The sequence below is a fragment of the Dendrobium catenatum genome, unplaced genomic scaffold (genome assembly GCF_001605985.2).
Source record: "Dendrobium catenatum unplaced genomic scaffold, ASM160598v2 fragScaff_scaffold_313, whole genome shotgun sequence".
NCBI lineage: Eukaryota > Viridiplantae > Streptophyta > Magnoliopsida > Asparagales > Orchidaceae > Dendrobium > Dendrobium catenatum.
Genome location: NW_021318775.1, coordinates 1,901,750 through 1,924,217, shown reverse-complemented (window position 1 = coordinate 1,924,217; position 22,468 = coordinate 1,901,750). Strand labels below are relative to the sequence as shown.

The window sequence follows — 22,468 nt, the reverse complement described above, 5'->3', positions numbered from 1 at the left end:
ATAAAGATTATGAGATAATTTTCAAAGGGTAAATGATGGATGGTGGGCATTTATGGATAACTTGGGATGTTGGGGAGGATATTTTATATGGAGTTAAAAGAATGGCATCCTAATCATTTATATCAAGAATTATGAACTCCATCAAATGACTTGAATTGATTCCACTTGTTAATTTAATGTTTATTTGATATAATACCAAAAATTCATCTAATTGACCATAGATCTTGGTAATATTTTCAAATCCCAAAGCCCCTAAATATTCAAACTAGAAACATATAGGATCCACTCCATGACCATCCAAACTCCTTTTTTAATAAACTTATAATCAAAATAAAAGCAATAATTAGATAAACTCAATGATATAGACAATGTCTTGATCCATGCAAATAGACTTGAATCGAGTACCAAGAAGTATAGTTGGAAACTTTATGAGACTATTTGAGGGACCAATCATCCTATAAATCTTGTGTGTTTAAAGTCAAAATGAGCAATTCAACGAGATAAATCAAATGAGTGTAAGATTATTCAATTCTAATATCATTAAAGCCCTTAGATGGCTGATAAGTATTATATTATAATCCCAAAGCCTAGAATTAGACATATGTTGTCCACTTTTATAATCACCACATAGATCTACGCTCATCATCTCCAATAGCATCAGTGCTCATTATAGCTAATAATGGTGAGGCTTACCACCACAAACAAGGTTAGTGTCTATTTTCAACACAAACACCTATGTCATCGCCGCTAACAACAAGAAGTCCCAAAATTGCTAATAATTTTGATATGCATCATCTCAAATAACATAAATGTCTTTCATTATCAATAATTCCAATGCCCGTCATTTGCACCAGTGACAATACTCAACAACAAGATTAATTCCTTGATCTTATAGAATTAATGCATGTATAATAGGAAAGCTATCAATATTGGATAAAATTTTATTTATAATATAAGTTCTTTAGTCATATTGACACAAACAAAAATTAAACATAGCCGACCAATAACCAAACTCGACCAGATTCAAGATCCAAATGATTTTTTTTTTTTTTTTTTTTTTTTTGAATTTTGAATCTTCAGCTAGAAGAATCTGAGATAAATTCGTTAATAGGCCAACCAATGCTTGGCAGCAACGTAATTAGCCCCATCCGTTGTGGTAAGCACCCGACAGCTCAGATTATGCGGGCGGGGCTAGGAAAAGCGCGGGTGTCACTTTCGGAGCCAACCGACACAAGTCAAAAGCGAGGTGCTGCGGCGGTCATTTTGTTCACGATCGGGGGGTAAATCCGTCATTTGATGTATTTTGAAAAGGTTGGCACTGGGCAAGCACACTACTTGGCTAACCAAGGCCGCTTAATAAAGAGCGAAGAACCCCTCACGCTCCCCTCCCTTTCGCCCTTCTCTTCCGTTTATTTTCTCTTTTTCGGCTTAGCCCTCGTCCGTTACATTCGTGGTGTCTCCTCGGCACCACGTCGAACACTTGGCGGGACCCGGCGGAAGTGTCGCGTCTCGCCACCGTGCTTGCCGGAGGCTGCTGTTTATCGACTGGAGGAAGTAGAGGGGAGGCGAGCCGAACCATCGATGGTTTGATGTGGTGATGGGAATCGACGAAGGAGGGAGGCGGTTGATGGGAAGAGTGGGTTTTGGTGTTGCGGTGGGGTGTGCGGTGGTTTCTTGTGCGATCGCAGCTATACTTGTTGGCCGACGAGCGAGGAGCCGGCGGCGGTGGGGAAGGGCGGTGGAAGTGGTTCGGGAGTTCGAGGAGGGGTGCTCCACTTCGATCGGGCGGCTCAGGCAGGTGGTTGACGCCATGGCTGTCGAGATGAACGCCGGGCTCGCATCAGAAGGCGGTAGCAAGCTCAAGATGCTTCTTACCTTCATAGATAGTCTTCCGGATGGGTATGGTGGTTTCTTTGGTTTTTTTTTTCTTTTCGCCCTGCCCAGCCTCCTTATTCTTGAATATTTTTGGGCTTCTCGAGTTGATGATCATTTAATGAAAGGTGGGGCCTTTGAGTGCTCGCAGTGCTGGATTTTGTCTTTCTTGATGCTGTATTGTGAAATTGGACCTGGGTTTGGTATGGTCGAAAACCTTATTTTGATCATTTTATGTGATTGGAAGTTTGTGCTGGTTCCTATCCAATAAATTGTTTCTGTACTATTCATAGAGCGTGTTGAATAAATTTAATATTTGGAAAGTTGTTGTGAGGTTACAGTTTAGTAATTTATTTAAAATATATCTAAAAGCATCGACGAACAGCTTGGAAGTTTGACAATACCTGGGATTTGTTCATTTTGGTTATGCAAGGCCTTCATGGATATTTTCCTCGAGTTACACTATTACATTGTGGTTACTGCAGTTCATTTAGGTCTTTGTATTTGGTTGATGGGTTTTGCTGCGTGGATTGAATACTATCTTTCTTAAATGGTATGCTTTCTGGCATGTAAAGTTGCTTGCCTGCAAAGTTGAGTGCATCAATTTTCTCTGCTCATTTGGGGATCACATAGCTTATGTTTTCCTCCTGTGTAGCTGCAGTTAGGGCTGATTAAGGAAGCTTTTCCTTGTTTCTGTTTAAGAATCTTTTGTTTTCTTGCCATTTTTTTGCAATTTCTTCATAGCATTGTTGCTATCTTTGATGTTGTTAATATTTTACCATTACCACTCCCCATAATCTACCCGTTCCCTCTCGTGAGCATTCTTTGATGCTTGGATCATTCTGCTTAACTATTGCTCACTGAGCTTGATTAGTTTATCTTACACTTTTAGTTAGCTTGCTATGGGTTTGTCATTGGCATCTAGGCTGTACGATGGTACCTCTTAGATGATTCAGATAAATAGGAAGCTTCAAGAAATTGCTGTGAAGAAGATAAATCCATTTTCTCGATCTGCTTCCCACAGGAGTAGATCCAAGTTTATCTGATTGATTTTTGCATCCCTATATGCCCATTCTTTTTTATTTTCTAATGACGGTTTACAAATGTCATATATTTCCCATGTAAATAGTGGAAAAATCATTATTTAAATAGAGGGGTGGTAAAAAGAAACTATTAAAAAATCAAAATTAGAAGTCTGACTTTCTAATGTAACATAAGTAGAGAAAAAGTTTAATAAAAATGGTAAAGAAGACAACCTACAAAAGAAAACAAAAAAAAAATCTCTTTTAATTTAGGTATTATGTTCACGCGTCTTAAATTATGTCAGAAGCTTTTTCATTGCATCAAAATCCTTGATCATTGATTCTACCTAAAAAAATTTACAATGTTCTTCCCAATATATTTTACAAATCAATCATTGAATTTGGAAGAAAATCACCATTCATCTCATTTCATAGGAAACCGACAGCAAAGAGAATTCCAACTGGCTCTAATCTTATCATAATAATCTTCATTGTTAAAAATGTATTATAATCATAGTAGTCGATCAAGTAGAGTTAAGAGAAACTACATTGATCGATCAATAAGAAAATATATGATCAATTTTCTTGCCCAACATTTGACATAGATAAAAAATGATGGGGAAATTTTGAAAAACTTGATTTTGATGAGCTTGAATTTCAAAATGTTGCAATTGAAATTTTAAATATGGTTTTTTTTTTTTTCTTTTCGGTGAACTCTTTAGGATAAAATAGATTTGCAACATGGTAAATATCATCAATTTTAAGTGATGAATGTCTATCTCGAGAATCCAAGGATGAACTAAGAATCAGTAGTCCTATAACATATTCTTTAAATATGTTGTTCATTTCTTGCAATGGTGTGTATAAGTGGCTATGAAAATATCAAATTTATAATGTCTTTTATATGAACAAAGCATCCTTGACTACTTATTAGGTGTTTTCTATGGCTTTAGGTTTGCTTTTCATGTTGATTGAAATGGGCAATAGAATCCCAACTCCAATTTTGTTTGATTTTTTTATTTTATTTAATTTTTTTATTATTATTTTTTTAAGTATCTAAGAAACTACAGTTGTTTGTGAACAAGTTTTCTTCAAGAAGACCCAGGCTAATTTGTCTAGATTAGACAATTATGTTAATGCGAATATATAATAGATCTCTTTTATCTTGTTTTCTCATTATTTTTTCACGCAGCACTCTACATTGATTTTGTGTAATTTAATAAGTTGATAGTTGAAACAAAGGTAAGCATAAATTTGTTGTATATCCATCTCTTAATGGGTTTATCGTAACTAAATCTCATTTCCTACGGCATAGCCATATGATTTTGTATTGCATTCTTATCTATATTTTTTTATTTGCTTGTTCAAGTTAATTAACATTACAATTTCGTTACTTCACTTCTTCATGCAGGAAAGAGATGGGAACTTACTATTCTCTTGATCTTGGAGCCACAAGTCTTAGAGTATTGCGTGTAGAGCTTGGAGGAACTCGCTCCATGATTTTGAGGCATCAAGTTGAAAGCCAACCAATTTTGCCATATCTAATGACGGGTACAGCCGAGGTAATTGGACTGTAAGTTTTAATTGAATTTTCTTTCTCATGATTCTAAGAATTTAGCTGAAAATTATTTCCAACTTCTTTTTGATGCAGGAGCTATTTGATTTTATTGCTATGACGCTGCAAAATTTTGTAGAAAAAGTTGAAGGACTCGAGCATACAAGTGATTTAAGAAGGGAGCTCGCATTTACTTTCTCTTTTCCTGTTAGACAAATTTCAGTTTCTTCAGGCATCCTCATTAGATGGACAAAAGGATTTGCAATCGAAGATGCTGTAAGTTAAACTTGTATTCGCACAAAAATTTAGTATTTTCCTAAGAATTCATCTTTGGTTGGCATTTTGTTGTTGACAGTGAAGTCATTTGCTGTCTCCATTGTTACTGTTAATGGTCTACTATTGTAATGCCATTTTTAAAAGTATGGTAACCTTTAGCAGTGTAGTACCTGCATCAGGGTGTTTAAATTCTAGAGTCAAATTATATTTGGGCTCTTTGCTTGACAGTGGTAATCTCCTAGAACTTTTTTAGCTCCTTTTCTAGAAAAATACCTTATACTAGTTTGAGGATGATATCAGGCTATGAGAGTATGCAATTGGGGTACTTGATATTTGAAGCTCTAATTGAGTACACACCTTATTTTCCACTTATTGCTATTTATTCTATCAATGTATTGGTTCACATGCAGTAGCAGATGATTGATAAGTGCATTTTAATGTTTCCACTTTGAAAACTGCAGTTTATTTTGGTAAGAACCACCATCGTCCCATTCAATAACCAATCTTGCTGACTAGTTTTACCATGATATTTCTGGAGATTGGTATTAGTCTTCGTACCTGTGAAAGTTGAGTAAGTTAACAATTTTCAAACCAAATATTTTAATTTATTAGCATTCAGAAAGTGAAGTTTTTTTATGTAACGATCTCTTTGTGATCCATTCATCTATACTTGTACTGAACAATACTTTCTATACAACTTGCTTGTACACTTTGGGTTTGGATTGAATTACTGTATATCATAGCCATTATTTTGTGCAGCACAAACCTCCATTTATTTGTGAATGAATTCAAGAACTTTTCTTTGCATTTCATTCTTCTTAACATTTTATGTGGCAAATGAAAACTCGGATGATTATTTATTTCCCATTTGTTTCTTTTGTAGCCATCAATTTTATCTCGGATAGATTGCATTAAAGCACTGTATTAGTGCTTTCATGTTCTTGGTTAATTTATGCATTCTAATAGGAAACAAACGGAAGCTTACCGTTTATTTACTTTGATGGATGCACTTGCCAAAAAGGAAGATGCAAGATCTAAGTTTTGCAATCATTATCTTCTGAAAGCGTATTTTTTTAATTATCTTCGTTGTTCAGTCGGTTTACTTTGTGTTTTATTTCTTGGAATTACAACTCTATTAGAAAACAAATGTGGCAATGTACGAAGTTTTACAGCTTCTGTTTACACCTTTATATCAGTCTTTTATTTATTCAGTCTTGTGGTTGTGTAATGTGTAGTGAGTTATGTTTCTGTCTAAAGAAATATCCATCAAATTCAACTTAAAGCTTACCTTCTTATTTTCTTATTTGCCAGCCATAGTTGGAATTTTCTAGCAATCTGTATCGTTTTGTTTTTCTTCAATGAGATTTTGTAGTTCCAGTATGAATATTTTTCCTATTTTTGATTTTTTTTTTAATGTTTTGTGCACATGCTTATTGTGGTGGGCATTAGCGATAAAGTTCAATTAATAAGCTTGTATATGAAGGAAGAAACTAACATTTAGCATGGAATGCAGATTGGAAAAGATGTTGCACGATGTTTAGAAGAAGCAATGAGCAAACGGGGACTAAACATGCGGGTCACAGCATTGGTATATTTAGCTAAATGTTTCATTGCATTTTATGGCTCTCCTTCAATCATTTTAGTTATTCCATTTTTATAAGTGGTAATGTCTCTTATCATCCATTTTATACCATACATTGTCAATATATACATTTAAAGGCAGATCTTTCCATGATTTGAATGCATGTGTACATCTTAATTATGTTTTTTTTTTGCTGTTTGTCAGCATTTATTTTTGTGTGTTAAGAGGAGAAATATCTTTTTTTATGTGTATTATCCAATAGAGAATATGATGTTGAACCAAGCTAGCCATGGTTGGGGTGTGATTATTGATTTAATAGAGTTTCCAATTATGATATCTCGATTAAGGAAATAGGAATTAAATGAAATCCCAAATATGAAGTTAATTTGGAGTAATTGATTAAGAGACTTAATTGGGAGAAGTAAAAGGGGAAAAGGAGAGAGGGAGGGGCCGACCCCTTTGATGGGGATTTGATTGGAGTGTTTTATGACTTGTCAATCCTAGGCTATCAATTATGGGAGGGGAAATTTAGGCCAATCTCCCATTAAATTCAAATTGGCATGATTGGGGGAGGTTTCTTAATATAGCTCATGTTATTTTAGGAAAGGGATTTCAGATTTTGAGTAAATTAAAATTTGATTTGAAAACCTTACTGATTTAAAATGCGCTAATTATGGAAAGTAGTGACTATGCGTTTGAAATTTAAAAATTGAAATTAAAGGAGAGAGGTGGGTTGTTTAATGACTTGTCAATCTTGGATTACTAATTAGGGAAAGAAATCATGGTAATTATCCATTTGAATTTCAAATAGCATGATTTGAGGAGCTTTCCTAATATAACTCTTTTCTTTTAGGAAAGAGATTTCAAATTCAAAATTATTTAAATTTGAAATATTTTGACTTTCCAAATTTATAAGAATTTAAATTAGGAAAGTAATGAATCCTTGGTTTTGAAATTTTGGAGCCTAGGGGAGGAGGGGGATGGTGGCCGACGGCTAGGAAGGTTGTGGGGTCGGTGGTTGGGTAGGGGAAGGGTTCAGCCAAAGGTTGGGAAAAGTGGAGGTCGGCAGCTTGGTGGAGGTGATTGGGCCGACAGGTGGGGAAGGACTGAGGGAAGAGGAATGGTATCAGAGCGAGATGAAGGTGGCGACTAGGGGAGATGGAGGAGAGGGAGTTGGTGGAGAAGTTAAACCACGAGCCCGAACGCTTCCTGCAGCTGATGGGTAATACGTTGCCCTCACCCTTCAAACCACGAGCCCGGACGCTTCCTGCGTCTTGTGGATAGTATGTTGCCCTCACCTAGGGACTTTAACTCTCATAAGAATTCTCAAAGCTCTTAAGAACAAAGTGCAAAATTTTCTCCTAATATCATCCATCATCTCAAAAAAAGGGGTTATAAATAGTCAAAATGCAATGATAAGACAAATGACAAAATTTTCCACATGGGTCACATAGGCCTACTCCCTCAAATGAGGGTAAAAATGGAAAAAAATGCATAAATAAATCAAAATACAAATAATAACTCAAAATAAAGTGGTACAATTATGACCGTCGATCTTCGGTTCCTTCTGTGATAAACTTTCACGGTCGAATGTCCTCATCAGAATACCCTTTTATCATAAATAAAGGAATCAATACAATGTACCAAAGTTCATCGAAATAAATATATTATGATAGTATTTTTATAAGGCATAATAATACTCTATGCTAATATTGTCGTTCAAGTTGGAATGCGTTTTTAATTAGATTTGATTTGTTATATAGTTTGAATGTTGAAATGGACTTGAAACCTTTGTAAATACATCTATTAGGGGTGTCAATAAATGACCGAACCCGACAATTTGACATAGACCAAATTCAAAAAATCATGATTCAGGTTGACCCGTTTAATAAACGGGTCATATTCGGGTTGGGTCATTTATTGACAATGGGTGCATGAAGATAAGAGAATTCTCTAATATGTAGATGCTTAGACTATTTGGACAATGTGGATAGAGCTTTTATTGTAGGAGAGATCATGATGTGTACACCTATAAAGGTGGAGATTGGTGGGTGTTAACTCTTTGGAAGGAAGAGGAATAAGTGAAAATGATGGTTTAAGAGCCGGAGAAAAGTAGGGAGAGGACTCGTGAAACTTAACATCCGTTGAAGTATATATGCATTTGATAGTTAAGTCATAATAGCAATAGCCTTTCTCAAAATGAGAATTCCTCGTAAGATACATCGAATGGCCATAAAATAGAACAGCCAAAAGCTCTAAGTGGAGAGGAGGTGACACACCACAGAATGTAGACAAGATGTAATTAATAAGCTAGCATGCAACATCGCTTCATGTCACGCCTTACCCATCAGACTTGGAAGAAAATCATGTAAACCTAGTAAGATAAGGTGAGTTGATAAAGTTAGAAACAATTCTAATAATATAAGTATTATTAAAAAAATCCACTAATACGATCATTAGAGCATCTAAATCTAATAATATATGCTAGTTTATCTACCAAAATATAAATAAAATTAAATGCTACAATAACTCATCCAAAGAATAAATCACTATTGAGACAATTATATAACTTCTATTTTCAATCACCTTCCATTGATATATCTTAAGCATGAGTCTAGAAACTCTTATCTAGATTATGCACTCTCAAAAAAAAAATCACAAATAATGTGTTTGTTTGTAAGAAACAAACTCGATAAGCAAAATGTACTAATTATAGTATAAATGATAGGCATATGACATAAATAGAATTTGTGAAAGAGGTAAAAATAACAATACATATCATTTCGTAATATTTATACACTATGTATAAAAGATAAGACTTTTAAATTTGAAAATCATTTAATGGTGCTTTTACAGACTTCTTGAACTGATTGAATTGTTCATAAAAATTCATATACAAACTGATGATCATTGAATGTTTTGACATACAAATCACAATGATGCCTCGTTGGTCCGATCAGCTTAATCTAAAAGGAATTTATAAAAAAATATATGCATTATACAAACAAGTCATTATATTTATTTGATATTATAATAAATGCTCCTTGATGAAGATTTTATAATCATTATGTTAATTTTGTGGACTTGGTTCATTGAAATGGTGTTGTTTAACCTTTTTTCTTAGTTACTACACATCACCTCATAATTGACGAGCATAAATCATGTGGAAAGTCAAGATTTAAATAATGTTGAGCAAATTATATTCGACAGCTCTATTTTAGATATATAGAGACATGAAGTCTATTGAATGATCCCATTTTCATAAAATGAGCTAAATTGGAACATCATAAACCCTAAAGCATTATTAATATAAGGAGCTTTAATTATAGATGAAAAGCAAACTTTTACTTTCTTATAAAAGGTATGAAATATAATAAAAGGTGAGAAAATACAAATAAGTATTCAAAACTTGTGTAAATATATTCATGTTACTCAAGAGTGATCTTCAACGAAAATAAAAAAAGTACTTAAATCATGGGTGGGTATGGACATGATTCAAGTCCCAAATACTAAATGAATTTATGTAAATGAGACCTGGCTAGGACTTGACATGAAATATGGTAAAAAAACACCTAATGAAGTTTGCCTGGATCATATGTATTAATTCAAATTCTGATAAAAAGCAGATAGGAGCAAACTCCCAAAGTCGTTGTTGTGGATGATGATCCATATGCCAATGCCATAAGTGATGGTGGAGAAGGTAAAAGGGGGCTCATGTGTCAAATACTCCACTTATATGAAAAAATTCCACCAATCATCTTCCTTGTATTGAGATTTTGAAGGGGAAAAAAAACAATGTGAGGGATAAATGTTGTAAAGTGGTAGAGTTTTAGTGAGATAGTGAATGAATAACAAATTGGCTGGAAATTTGGGAAGATATAAAATGCCTGGGAGGGATAGGGCTTTGAAAAGAAAGACAACCTTTCTAGAAATCAGGGTGGGAGTTCCATCAACAACAATAATATAGATGGTAGAGAAGACATGCTAAGGAATGAGAACAATCATCTAAAATATGTGGAGAAGCACCAGACTCTGAAGTTAAGGATGGGCTAGAAGAAAAAGTTGGTACAAATTTAAAGAACACGACAATGAGAGGTCGATATGGATGCTTGGATTTGCTGAACATGATGATCATAATCCTCCTGAGAAAGAGATTGTGGCTCCTACAGTGCCAACAATAGTTATAGAGGGTCCATAAGATAGCCAGATTTGGCATAACTCTCTAAAGGATATTATTACAATCGTGAGGACAGCAAAAGAAAAATATCCTTCCCCCCTGGCCACAATTATTATCAGTTCGACCATCACTAGTCATGACAACAACTACTATGCCCAAAAAACTTGCCATTGTGTATCATAGTAAGGGTAGACTGGTCTTTTGATCATTGCCAACAATAGTTATTGAATTAAAAGTCAATACTTGAGCGTTGGAGAGACATCCTAATGAGATCCAGTGGGCACATCATGCACACATTAATAGAGTGTGGTTGTTTGTTTAGATTTTTAACCTTGGATCAAGTGTTAAACCCTTTAGCTTAAGCTTGCTTTTCAATATTTTGATAATCTGAAAATATTTTGGTGTGAATTAACATTGTTAAATGAGGATAATATTGGTATGCTAGTGCATTTATTTTATGTAGAGGTTGAAAGAGCCCATGATGAGTAAAAAAGATTTTGAAGCAACATCATGACTTGAAGAAAACCTGTGGTCTAAGTAGTTTGATTCAAACTGAGTAAATCACTATCAAAACTTCAAGGTGCGAAATTGATTTATTTATTATGATGCTATAATGACCAACACACTCTCATAATGAGAGTTAAATTAATTAAATCAAATATTAAGGAAAAGTGGGAAAATTAGAACCGATTGTGTTGTATGATTTTTATCGTATTATATGATCAACCAATAACAAAACTTCTAGAACTGATCGAATTGTATGATCATTGATTGTATTGTATGATCATACTTCATTTCAAATTATTCAACAAATTTGTTAAGATCATATGATACTATAACTAATGGGAATTGATCCTAAGATAAGGAAGATCATGCTATATGATATCTTAATACATAAATATAATAATATCATCTATTTATTTTGATTGAGACTAGTTAAATTTCAAATTGATCATGTTGTATGATGTGCATCATATGCCGGGTTATTTAAAACAAATACTTAAAGTTAGTCTGCATTAATTTAGCTCACTCAAAATTTGAACTTGTCATATTGTATGATTAATGTCGTATTATAGAATATTTTTCCTACTTTAAAGGTAATTTGTCTTATGATTATCTTAATGGGTAGAATAAAATTGAATAGATCATGCAATATGATTAACCAAAAAAAAAAACAATTTTTTTTGTTTTATTAACAACCTTTAGGTTAATAATATATAGTGAAGGTAAATAATATAAATAGTGAGATAAAACCACCCTAAATGTAATACATCAGAAATAAAACTCTACCACCAGAGAAACCTTGGAGAGAGAGAGAAAGAGAGTTCAACACAAAGGTCATCTTTTTCCTTTCAGAACATTATGTTCATCATGTTTGTACACTTGATTGTTGAGAGACTTGCTTTATTTTTATTGAAAGAGATCTCAAAAGCAACTTTGTAAGAGCTTAATTACTTAGCAGGTTGTTCTAGGTTTAGTTTGCTTCTTACTTTTGTAGTAGTGTAAGTTTCTCCGCTGCTCCTGAATAAGAGAGATTTCTCGACCTATGATAATGAAGGAGGGGATAGTTGAATAAATCCTGGGATCACTTGAAGAGTTGACATAGGCTTGTTGTGGTTAAACTACAATAAATTTATTTGCCCATTTTTTCCTTTTGTTTTCTGCACTTCTAATTTTTCAATCTTGTACTTGATGTAATCTTTTAGTAGAATATTTTGCTATGCCTTGAATGATGGATTGTGTTCGATGAATAACTTATGAAAATCTTTTGAAAAAGAAAAGGTGGTGATATACTTTAAAAAAATGTATTGTTTGGGGAAAATTGAATCTTGAACCAAATATCTTGTTTTTGTCATTTTATTTTGAAAACAAAAACTAACTTTTTTTCTACAAATTAAAAAAGAATTTAGTTTGCCTTTTTTTTTTTTATAAACAAAACTAATTCAACCCTCCCCTTTCTTAGATTGTGCTAGAACATTCCGTAAGAAACACGCAAGTTTCATTAACAAGAGAACTAAGCAAATATACGGAGGAAGATGTTGCTTCCTTGAGTCCCCTCTCTCTAGCTTTCTAACTCCACAATCTTTCTCACTACTGTCTAATTCCTGAATTTCCTTGGGAGGCTATGAATGATCTCTTTAACATTCTAACTCAATAGGCTGGCAACAAGAAGGTTAACCCCTACTCCTCTAACATCCCTTTATATGAATAGGGAATGTCGGTTACAAAAATATGCATTTTGATAAGGACATTTTAAAGGAGGCATCGAAATCATGAGCTGTTAGTGCCTGGTTGTAGCTATTGCTCGACAAATAAAACATGGTCATGAAGTAACTGTACTCTTCGTAGTTTCTTCTTCTTAAGATATATTTTGAGTTTCCTCTTGGCAACGATGCTCTTAATTCTGGTTCTTCTCGACATTACCTTAGAATCTATTAGGAGTCACCTCATTTTTCTAATTCTTCTCAGCTTGCCATCTTGTCAATGATCTCTTGATCAAATATCCAATTTTTGGAGACGATTTAGGCTTGTGAATCAAGGTTCAAGAGAAAGGACAACTCGACTCCTCCGCCACCCCCTCCAGCTTGGAGGCCACTTTCCTTTGTTTATCAATTCTATTTGTGCTTTTTTTTTTCTGATAGTTGGAATTCTCTCTGCTGGTCCTCTCAGCATAGAAGCAGGTCATTGAGAGGAAGTATGCTTATTTGGCTTCTCACAATACCTTGTTGATGTACTCTCTGATAATAGCGAAGGGAACTCAACATTGTTGATCAAGTTGCATACATGAGTTTTTTTTTTAATCCATCTTAGTGGATAAGGATGTGAGTGAGGATTCCTCAAAAGTTGTTTGGATTCCATTGTTTAAACCACATGTTAGGATTCCTAATGTGTTATTGAAAATTGAATTATGATTTATTTACTGGACCACTTGTCCACAAAAGATATTAGTTTTCATTCTCTGCTTTCTCTTGAGAGTCCGAACATCTAGTCTGGCTCATTACAGCATTGTTCAAAAGGTGTTACAAAGTTGGCCTTGAACTCAATACCCTGGCTAGTCGTTCTATTCCATTAATTGTTTGAATAAGTTGCTGAGATATTGTTATCACTGGTGGAATTGTTGTATTTCAAGGGGCAAACTTTTATGAAGTTGAATGGAAAATTTGTCGAACTGTTATGAAGAAAACAAAGATATGAAACTTCTGGCATTTCTTCCATTAATCATTTTGACCATCTACGGTTTTAACACCTTTTTGTTATTTTGAATTTATGAACGATGCTTACAGGATTTGGTTTATCAATTAGTTGCCTTTGAGGAGTGTTTACTTTGTGCTATGTTTAAACAGGTTAATGATACAGTGGGTTCATTAGCTCTTGGTCATTATCATGATGAAGACGCAGTTGCAGCAGTAGTTATTGGAACAGGAACAAATGCCTGCTATGTGGAACGTACGGAGGCAATTATTAAGTCTCAAGGTCTCCTCACCAACTCTGGTGGCATGGTATGTTTATTGCTTTTTGATAGAAAATAGCCACCAACAATGCAAAAGTTTGCTGAATTTAAGAAAAATTCAGCCAAAAATAGCAGATTTTTATAAAAACTGTAGGAAATTTGAGAGAAAAATACTTGAAATTCACTAATAGAAGAAGAAAAATAGCACAAGATACATGATCTCTAATTCGAGAGGAAGAACCAACTCTCCAAATCTCTAGCCAAAGACTAGAGACCAGGCACCACACAAGAGATCCCAAATTCAGATTCAAATTTATGATGAAATTCTAACCCTCACAAGAAAAATTAATTAAAGCAAAGAGGACAAATACAAAATCTCTAACAGCCCCTAATTCAAATTTTCCCTCCCAAAGCAATGTTTAATTGAGTTGTGGGCCCCAACTACTTAGCCGCCCCCCTCTCTCCATAGTTCCGCCCCCCTTGGGCCATCCACCTGCTGACAAAAACTAGTCCACTAGGGGCCAGTTCAGCTGGTTCAACTGGCCTCCCTTGGGCCGGCCTAACACTCTTCCATCAGTAGTGCATTATGATTCGTCAAAATCCATATCTATTTGGCTTTTTTGCATTCTGGATTGGACGCTTTCATTAATGACGCTCTTTCTTTTTGTCATAATTAGGTTATTAACATGGAATGGGGAAGTTTTTGGTCATCTCATCTTCCGAGAACTTCATATGATATTTCCCTGGATGATGAGAGCCCGAATCAAAATGATCAGGCAAGCATTTTATACTAAGCTGCTTGTAATTTAACTGAGATACACTAAAGATGCATATTTTTTTCTTTATAGGGCTTCGAAAAAATGATTTCAGGAATGTATTTGGGAGACATAGTAAGAAGGGTGCTCCATAGGATAGCGCAAGAGTCGGATATTTTTGGAGATGCTGCTCGCTGTTTGGCTGTACCCTTCATGTTAAGGTACATATATACAATGCTGCAATGTTATTTCTTTCTCGTTCCTTCCCTTCTTTTTGAGTACTGTGTAATCCGTAAAATGCAGTTCCCAATTGAATTTAAAGCCTATATATGCTACTTTTTAAGTAGAGAGTAGTCGGATGGAAACCCTAATTTGCATGTCCTGTCAATATTGGCGCATGCATTTGATTGGAAAAGAAGGTTTGGGCAAATAAAATTACTCTCTTTATTAATTGTTCTTTTTCTGGCTGATTTTCTTTCTTTTATTCATTTTTTTTAAATCTAGGGAGCGTGACAATATGTAGTACATGTTGAACAGATTTGAATAGGACTCTAGTTGAAAGCTGTGATGTTCTGGTCTTGTTTCTTTTGGGTTTATATGTTTCGCTTTCTGACCCCACGTAGTGGGACAAAGGCTTGTTGTTGTTGTTGTATGTTTCGCTAAAGTTTTTTGGGAAAATAATATGTTTTTAGTATTCAAGTGTAGCAATTATTATTTTTGAACCAACGACTAGTTTGTTTATTATTCTCAATCTCTTCAATGTGGAAGATCGACCTAGTGATTTTGTGAACTTTATGATTTAACTGCATCTTTCATTTTGATTCACATTTTACCATCTTGTCATGCATCATATGCATGATATGTTTCTCGGATGGATGGACAAACTGTGTCCAAACAACTTTATTGATACTTAAAAATGTTATACTTTGCATGGAAAATATTTTCATTCTAGTACGTTTGTTTGAGCTATCAACTTTTTTGAACTTTTCATGTTCTCATAAAATAATTGGCATTAGCTTCAGTGATTTTAGGTCTAACTTTGATGATTATTAATTACTATAGTTGTTTTATATGATGTCCTTGTACATTATGTGGATGTCCAAGTCTATCATTGGCATTTTTGTTGAGCCATCGCATGTACTAGGTTATTGTTCACGTAAATAATAACTGTTGTTGCAGTTGCTATTGACAGTGAATGGTAACCTCATGAAGGGATCTAAGACTTTGACGTACATTGGGAAGATTGATTTTTTAATTTTTGCTCTTGTCAAATGTATGCTTGCTCTGAACTTGGTTTTAGTGGTGGATATGCCCGAAAGGCATTAGAATTCCATAAAATATGACATTTTCTATTATCATCACTTCTCATCTTCCTAAGACCCCTGGCTTTTTATTTTATTGATTCTTTCTGCTTTTAAAGCTATTTGGATGTACTTATTTAAACATTTGATTCAATGTTATGGTGACATTTGGTCTGCATTATCATCAATTCAAGTTTCTTGTTATGGAACTTAATGTACCATTCTTGAAGTTAGCTTACTGTTATGCTATTTAATGGCACAAGCTAAAACTGTAAATCATGTCCAACAGAAGCCTTAAACATATTTTTGTTGGGCTATGCCACCTGAGGTTTTGGCATTGCAGTACCTGCTATGCTGGAGAACTTGACTTTGCAAGTTTTTTAGTCAAGGTGGTTCACCATTGGCTATACCACTCATTAAAACAAGAAATAAGAACCGCCAATCTGAGTTGCATTTCATGCAATTTGTATTTTTTTAATTTTCTGCCTTGTCATCCTTGCTGCTACAACTCTTTTGCCACTGTTGTTGCCATACCTTCATACAATAACTTGTACCATTTTCCAATTCTCTTGATTTTTTTCCCATTCCATTTTGTTTCTTACAAATAACTAATATTTATTATTGTAATCATTATTTTCACCAGTTCTCATCGGGGATTGAAGTCCCCAAATTTTGTGGGACAACTCTATTCCTAGTTTTAGAGCTAGTCAACCCTGACATACTTTTCTCATAAAGGAGTAAAAGTTTTAGAACTAGTCAAGTCAGTTTCCTACTTCTCACCTAAAAATCAAGTTGGTTCATGATGTTTCATTTCTAGGCAGGATGATCATTCACTTAATTTTATTGTCTACTAGTTCTCATGATCTTCAGAGTCAAAATCACACATATGATTGTAATCTACAACATGAAAGCTATGTATTGGTCGAGTTTCCTCAATTTTTAAGTAAATATTCGCATTTATCAAGCATATGAGAAAATAGGATGATACATACAAGGCTACTCAAAAGTCTAATTTTATCTTAGTATTTCACCAATAGAAATCTACCCATATGCTTTAAATATCATAGTCAATTCTTGTATTTAATTATGAATTAGTTAAATTCATATACATATTGAAATAGCAATTATCCTCCTATGCAATTAATGCCGTATTTTGAGAAAAAGTTCAATGCATATGATTTCAAATGCTTTTCTCCCTAGGGGAAGAGTTTACATTCTCTTATTAAGTTCTTTTTACATCCACTTATTCATATAATCCATAAATTCAATATTACACCAATAATTGTAATTTATAACATAAGATTTATATTGTTGATTAATTTTCATGATAATTTAACCATTCATCAAGCATATCAAAAACTTAAGGATGTATTGGAGTTATCTAATAGCCTTTTAAAAATCTAGTTTTCCCTATTGTATTTCACCAATCAAAACCATTCAATACATGTAAAAGATCATGAACAAACCATGCATTTGATTCCAAGCCATTTAAACTCTCAACAATTTAAAATCATAATTATTTTCTCATGCAATTAGAGACATTTATTCTGAAATTTCTTTTGCATTTTATAGATGCCAATTGATCTTAATTTTGAGTGAAAGAATATTAGATGAATTTCGTCGTTTGAGGTTGGAGAAATTTTCTAATTTGAAGCTATATTTCCACATCTTCTTCAAAGTTCTCAACAGAATCATTATCATCATACTCAATATGATATTTTTCAATAAATTGGGACTTGAAGCCTCTTTTTGTGTACTTTTCAGAATCAGTACAATTTATTGGAGTTTTCTCCTCATAGTCATTGGAATCTGGGCAACATGCTTCCTTTGAAGGTGACTAAGGGTGTGCATTATTTGGATAAAGTTAAAAATTTGAAATGATATTGTTTGGTGTGTCTGGTTCAATTTGTTAAAGCAACAGTTCAATTACTAGTTGTAATTTTGACTCTCTATGATTTTTGGTTATTAATTTCAATTTTATTTTTTAAAATCATTCAAAGAAAAAAACTAAATTATAGTAATTTCTTCAAATGTTAAAGTTAATAAAAATCCATGAATTGTAAATAAGCAAGCAATAGAAAGATCAATGTGGATAGTTATTCTGCATGTTAAAATAATATTTTTTTGTAAATATTATTAGGTATTCTTCTTAATACATCTTATTTAAGCTTAAGATAGTTAGGTTCATTATTAAATTAATTATATTTTAGTTCATCCTCAACCAAATTCGAACTGAAATGACCAAATTAAAGTTAATTTAACTTAATTCAATTTTGAATATAAATTGATCGGTTCATTTTTTAAATTTTAGAACCGAACCGAATCCATTGTGGTTTGACTAATTCGTAAACCAAACCGATCAAACTAACCAAATGCACACCCCTAGTACTCATCATTTTCTGTAAAATGTGGGATATTACCCTCTTGAATGGGGCAAATTATTGCGTCCGGTCACCTGACATGCGAACATCCAATCCAGAGGCGCCGCCTCACTCGGATGCACTGGGCCCCCAGTATTTTTGAGTGACGTGGCGTGTTTTTATTGGTGTCCGGACGAATCCGGACACTGGACACAATAATTTGCCCTTGAATGGAAGCGACAAATATAGAAGAGATGATATGGGATAATCTTCTATCATTTCATTAATATTGAAAATTTTGTTTAAACTAGTACACTTGGTACAAAGAAGTAATCATAGTAAGAAATGAGAGCTTTATGTTTCTCTCGACATCTTATATAATTTCAACTTCTTTTACAATATTTTGGGCTTTACTTTAATTTTCTTTGATTCTTTTGGAGGTTGGGCCAATTTGAGGGGCTTGCCATCCACTTGAGGTTGAGGATCTTAGGAGCTTCCATCGAAGCCATTGGCTTTGTGTTTTCTATGTTAGGATTAGCCCAAACTTGTAGCGGGGAAACTGGCACTGCCTAATTTATTTCTAGGACTTCCGAGCAGACGATTTGCCTATCATTCCCTGATTCCAATGAAACTGCCAGAAGGCATGAACTTCCTTGAAGATATATATATATATATATATATAGTTGTGTACATGCTTCTCCTCCGACTATGTTTGTATATAATTTGAATTAGATATTGTAGATAGTAATAGCCCTTCTTATGTGGATGAGTGGAATGACAAAGAAATATGAATAACAATAGAGTAAAAGAATATTAGGAGACCAAGAAATATACTAGAAGAGAAGGTAAGAAGTAGAAAGTAAAGGAGGACAAATAGGCAGAAATTAAAGATGCAGCAGCATTAGTTGTACTTTCAACCTTTTTATGAGTGAAGTATTTATTACAATGTCTAAGTCACAATTCTTCAAGATGTAGATAGGCGCCTATTATTCCATTTTTGCAATCCATTTGACCGAAAACTTTTTCTTTTGCTGTATTTGATCCAAGGATTTGTTCGCACATGAAGTAAGCAGCACTAGCAGTTTAACTTTTTCTTTCTTTTACTGATTCATGGTTCACACTCACCATTGCAACTGCTGAAATGATCTAAAAACCATTATAAGAGCGTCCTGACCAACATGTATTATTGCCATCTCTGATTTCAACTGTTCGGCAATGCAGGACACCGCTCATGGCAGCCATGCACGATGATGCCTCTCCAGACTTGCGAGAGGTTGCAAGAATTCTACGAGAAAATCTCGAGGTAAATTCTCTCCTCTCCAAAATAAAACTCCACTTAGGGGTGTATATGAGTCGAGTCAAGTAGACTTTAAGCCCTTATTGAGCTCGGCTCGTCAGTTGGAAAGCGAGCTCGAGCTTATCTCACTGTAAACGAGCTCGAGCAGGCTCGCGATCCCATAAACGAGTCGAGCTCGAGCTAGTTCGTGAGCCGGTTCGGCTCACTTACACCCCTTAACTCCACTATGTATTTCATGAACTTTCATTTCTTATATCAACTCAGCATATTCTGTTTCCACAGATTCAAGATATTCCTTTGAGGGCAAGGAGAATAGTTGTAAGTGTATGTGATATTGTCACAAGGAGAGCTGCTAGGCTAGCTGCAGCAGGTATTGTGGGTATATTGAAGAAAATAGGAAGAGATGGGAGTGATGGAGTTTCAACTGGAAGAACAGAAGGCAAGTCCAGAAGAACTGTGATTGCCATGGAGGGAGGGCTTTATGTTAGCTATGGATTGTTCAGGGAATACTTGAATGAAGCTGTAGTGGAAATTTTGGGAGAAGAAATTGCACAAAATGTTGTACTAAGAACATGTGAGGATGGATCAGGAATTGGTGCTGCTCTACTTGCTGCCTCTCTTTCATCAAATCAATGAAGATTCCTCTGTACATAGATATATTCATGTGCAAATGTAAAAAAGGAAAAAAAAAAAAAGAAGATTCAAATCTGTTCATATAGTGACCGTTATCTCTTATTTGCTTGTATTATTTCATTGTTTTCGCAGAAGATTATTGCCCTTTGTTTTAAGTGAGGCAGCTGGCCAGTTTCATTTGAAAAAAGGAAAAGGGGGAACAAATTGTAAGTCTAAATTAGACGATTGATTCCCTGACGCTTAAATTGAGGATAAGAATCTTCTGCACCAATATTGTATCTGAAGTTGTGGAGGTTAGCTCAGTTTTTCATAGTTTTGGACATCCATTATTCAGCTAATGTATTCTTTATTATTATTATTATTCAATCTCTCGCACTCTCTTCTGCTTTTCATGCTTTATGAAGAACTCGTCATCGTCATAAGCAGTTTTATCCCAATTATTTGGGAGTTTGATTTATGTATTTTAACTTTCAATTCAATTATATTGAGTTTTATTTTGATGTTTTTTTTTTATAAATTATTTCAATAATATTTGTTCATGTTCTCTTAGATATGTTTGTTGGTAGTTTGGCATTATTTTTTTTCTATTTAATCAATGTAAAGTAAAAGGATGATGTTGGTAGCCGACTGATGATGATCTGTGGTGGTTGGAGATAGGCGGTGGTGGCGCTCGGTGGTGGTAGAAGCTGTTAGTTGTCACATTGATTCGGGCAATGATGGCGGCCCAGTGGCTGTTAGTGATGGTAGATGACAGGTCAATGTTCGTGTCAGGCGGTGACAATGCAGTTGGCTTATAATGACAAAGAAATTCGGCAAAATTAGGTGAGATTAAAATGCATAAAAAACTAACGATTTATTATAAAGAAGCTCATTGGAATTTTACAATTGGTTTTTTTTTTTTTTTTGCATGCCAATCAACAAAATTTTAATTTTTCCTGAAAAAAAAGGAATGCTTGGCAAATCAAACTTTTGTTTTAAGGATAAATTATTCTGTAAGTTCAAACGGGAAGAATCATCAGAACCGTGAGTATATACATTGTATACACACTTATTGTAAATTTATAAATTATGTACACATAATGTGTACAAAAATTTGATACACTGTCGACAAATATGTACACTCACATGACCGGACACTTCTTTTAATCCGAACTCTGCATAAAATAATTTTTCGTGCTTAAGAGATGTTATTGAACATCCTTTTAAAATAATCTTTTTTCTGTCGCAAAATTTCCTTATATGGTTATTGATTATTTTTATTGCTAAGTATTTTGATTCATAAGTTATTATCAGTTAAATTATAAGTTTAAAAATTTACCTCTAAGTCTTAGTAATCCTCATGCAACATAAAGTTTTCTGGATAATTTTTCATTTTTTTGATAATATGTTTTAATTACATGTTATATTTTCATTGATAACTTTAGTCTTTCAATATATTTCAATCTAGTACATCATGAATTGTCATCTGCATATCGGAGCATGAATTTAACACATCAAAAATCATTCTAAAATTAGTTCTTCTTTTGACTCTGATGAAGCTTAAATTGATCAAAGTTAGTGAGTCTTATTTAAGAAAATATTAAATAACTCACTTATAATCATCAATAATGGCCTTTGAAGATTGAATAATTATAACATGCATTATACTCTTTTGAATGTTAGATGTGATGTGTGCTCAAGGGTATAAGTGAGTTGAGCTAGCTCATAAGCCAACTCAAATTCGACTCGTTCATGAGCTCATGATTCGGACTTACTGAGCAACGTGTTCAAGCTCGAGTCAATACTCAAACTCGGATATTAAATAAGCTCAAGCTCAGTCTAGCTCGGCTCGCAGTCACTACCTAAATATTAGCCACCAAACTAACCCAACCTCTCTATTTAGCCATAAAATATCCTTAAAGAATCCCATTAGCCTTGACAACCTCATCTTTTTTTTCTCCAAATTATCAAGGAGCATCCAACATGCCATCACTTCTAAATATTCTGCAATAAGCTTCCATCATATTCAACAGAGCTAAAGGGCTCCAAGGTGTGCAAAATCCATGGAGCCTGAAGGCACTACTTGGAGGAGCAACTACTTCAACTAGTTGGCATCTATAAAACAAGACTTGCTCCTTCAAAGATAGGTTTAGTATCTTCTAGCAAAGTTAACAGTTTCAAAGATATCTAAGATTTTGTTTGGGAAGT

General features: G+C 34.1%; 1 protein-coding gene across 2 annotated transcripts; it reads left to right on the top strand.

Annotated features, from left to right (window-relative positions):
- Nucleotides 1-1,360: 1,360 nt before the first annotated feature.
- LOC110105045 (hexokinase-3) lies at nt 1,361-20,673 on the top strand. 2 transcript variants are annotated; one of them, XR_002304111.2, is made up of 10 exons: nt 1,361-1,899; nt 4,306-4,456; nt 4,546-4,725; nt 6,239-6,313; nt 13,829-13,984; nt 14,613-14,711; nt 14,784-14,911; nt 17,756-17,824; nt 19,573-19,654; nt 19,931-19,985. XR_002304111.2 is itself a non-coding variant. In XM_020834402.2 (9 exons), exons 1-9 carry the CDS (start codon nt 1,598-1,600, stop codon nt 20,282-20,284), a joined length of 1,527 nt encoding a protein of 508 aa, XP_020690061.1. In that variant the 5' UTR covers nt 1,361-1,597; the 3' UTR covers nt 20,285-20,673. The 2 variants fall into 2 exon arrangements, 1 of the variants encoding a protein (XP_020690061.1); XM_020834402.2 differs by lacking the exon at nt 17,756-17,824 and having other exon boundaries at nt 19,931-20,673.
- Nucleotides 20,674-22,468: the final 1,795 nt, after the last annotated feature.

Coding starts and splice junctions, on each gene's coding strand:
- LOC110105045 (XM_020834402.2), top strand. CDS start 1,598: ATGGGAATCGACGAAGGAGGGAGGCGGTTGATGGGAAGAGTGGGTTTT. Junction 13,985..14,612: donor TCACCAACTCTGGTGGCATG/GTATGTTTATTG, acceptor TGTCATAATTAG/GTTATTAACATGGAATGGGG. Junction 19,655..19,930: donor TTCTACGAGAAAATCTCGAG/GTAAATTCTCTC, acceptor CTGTTTCCACAG/ATTCAAGATATTCCTTTGAG.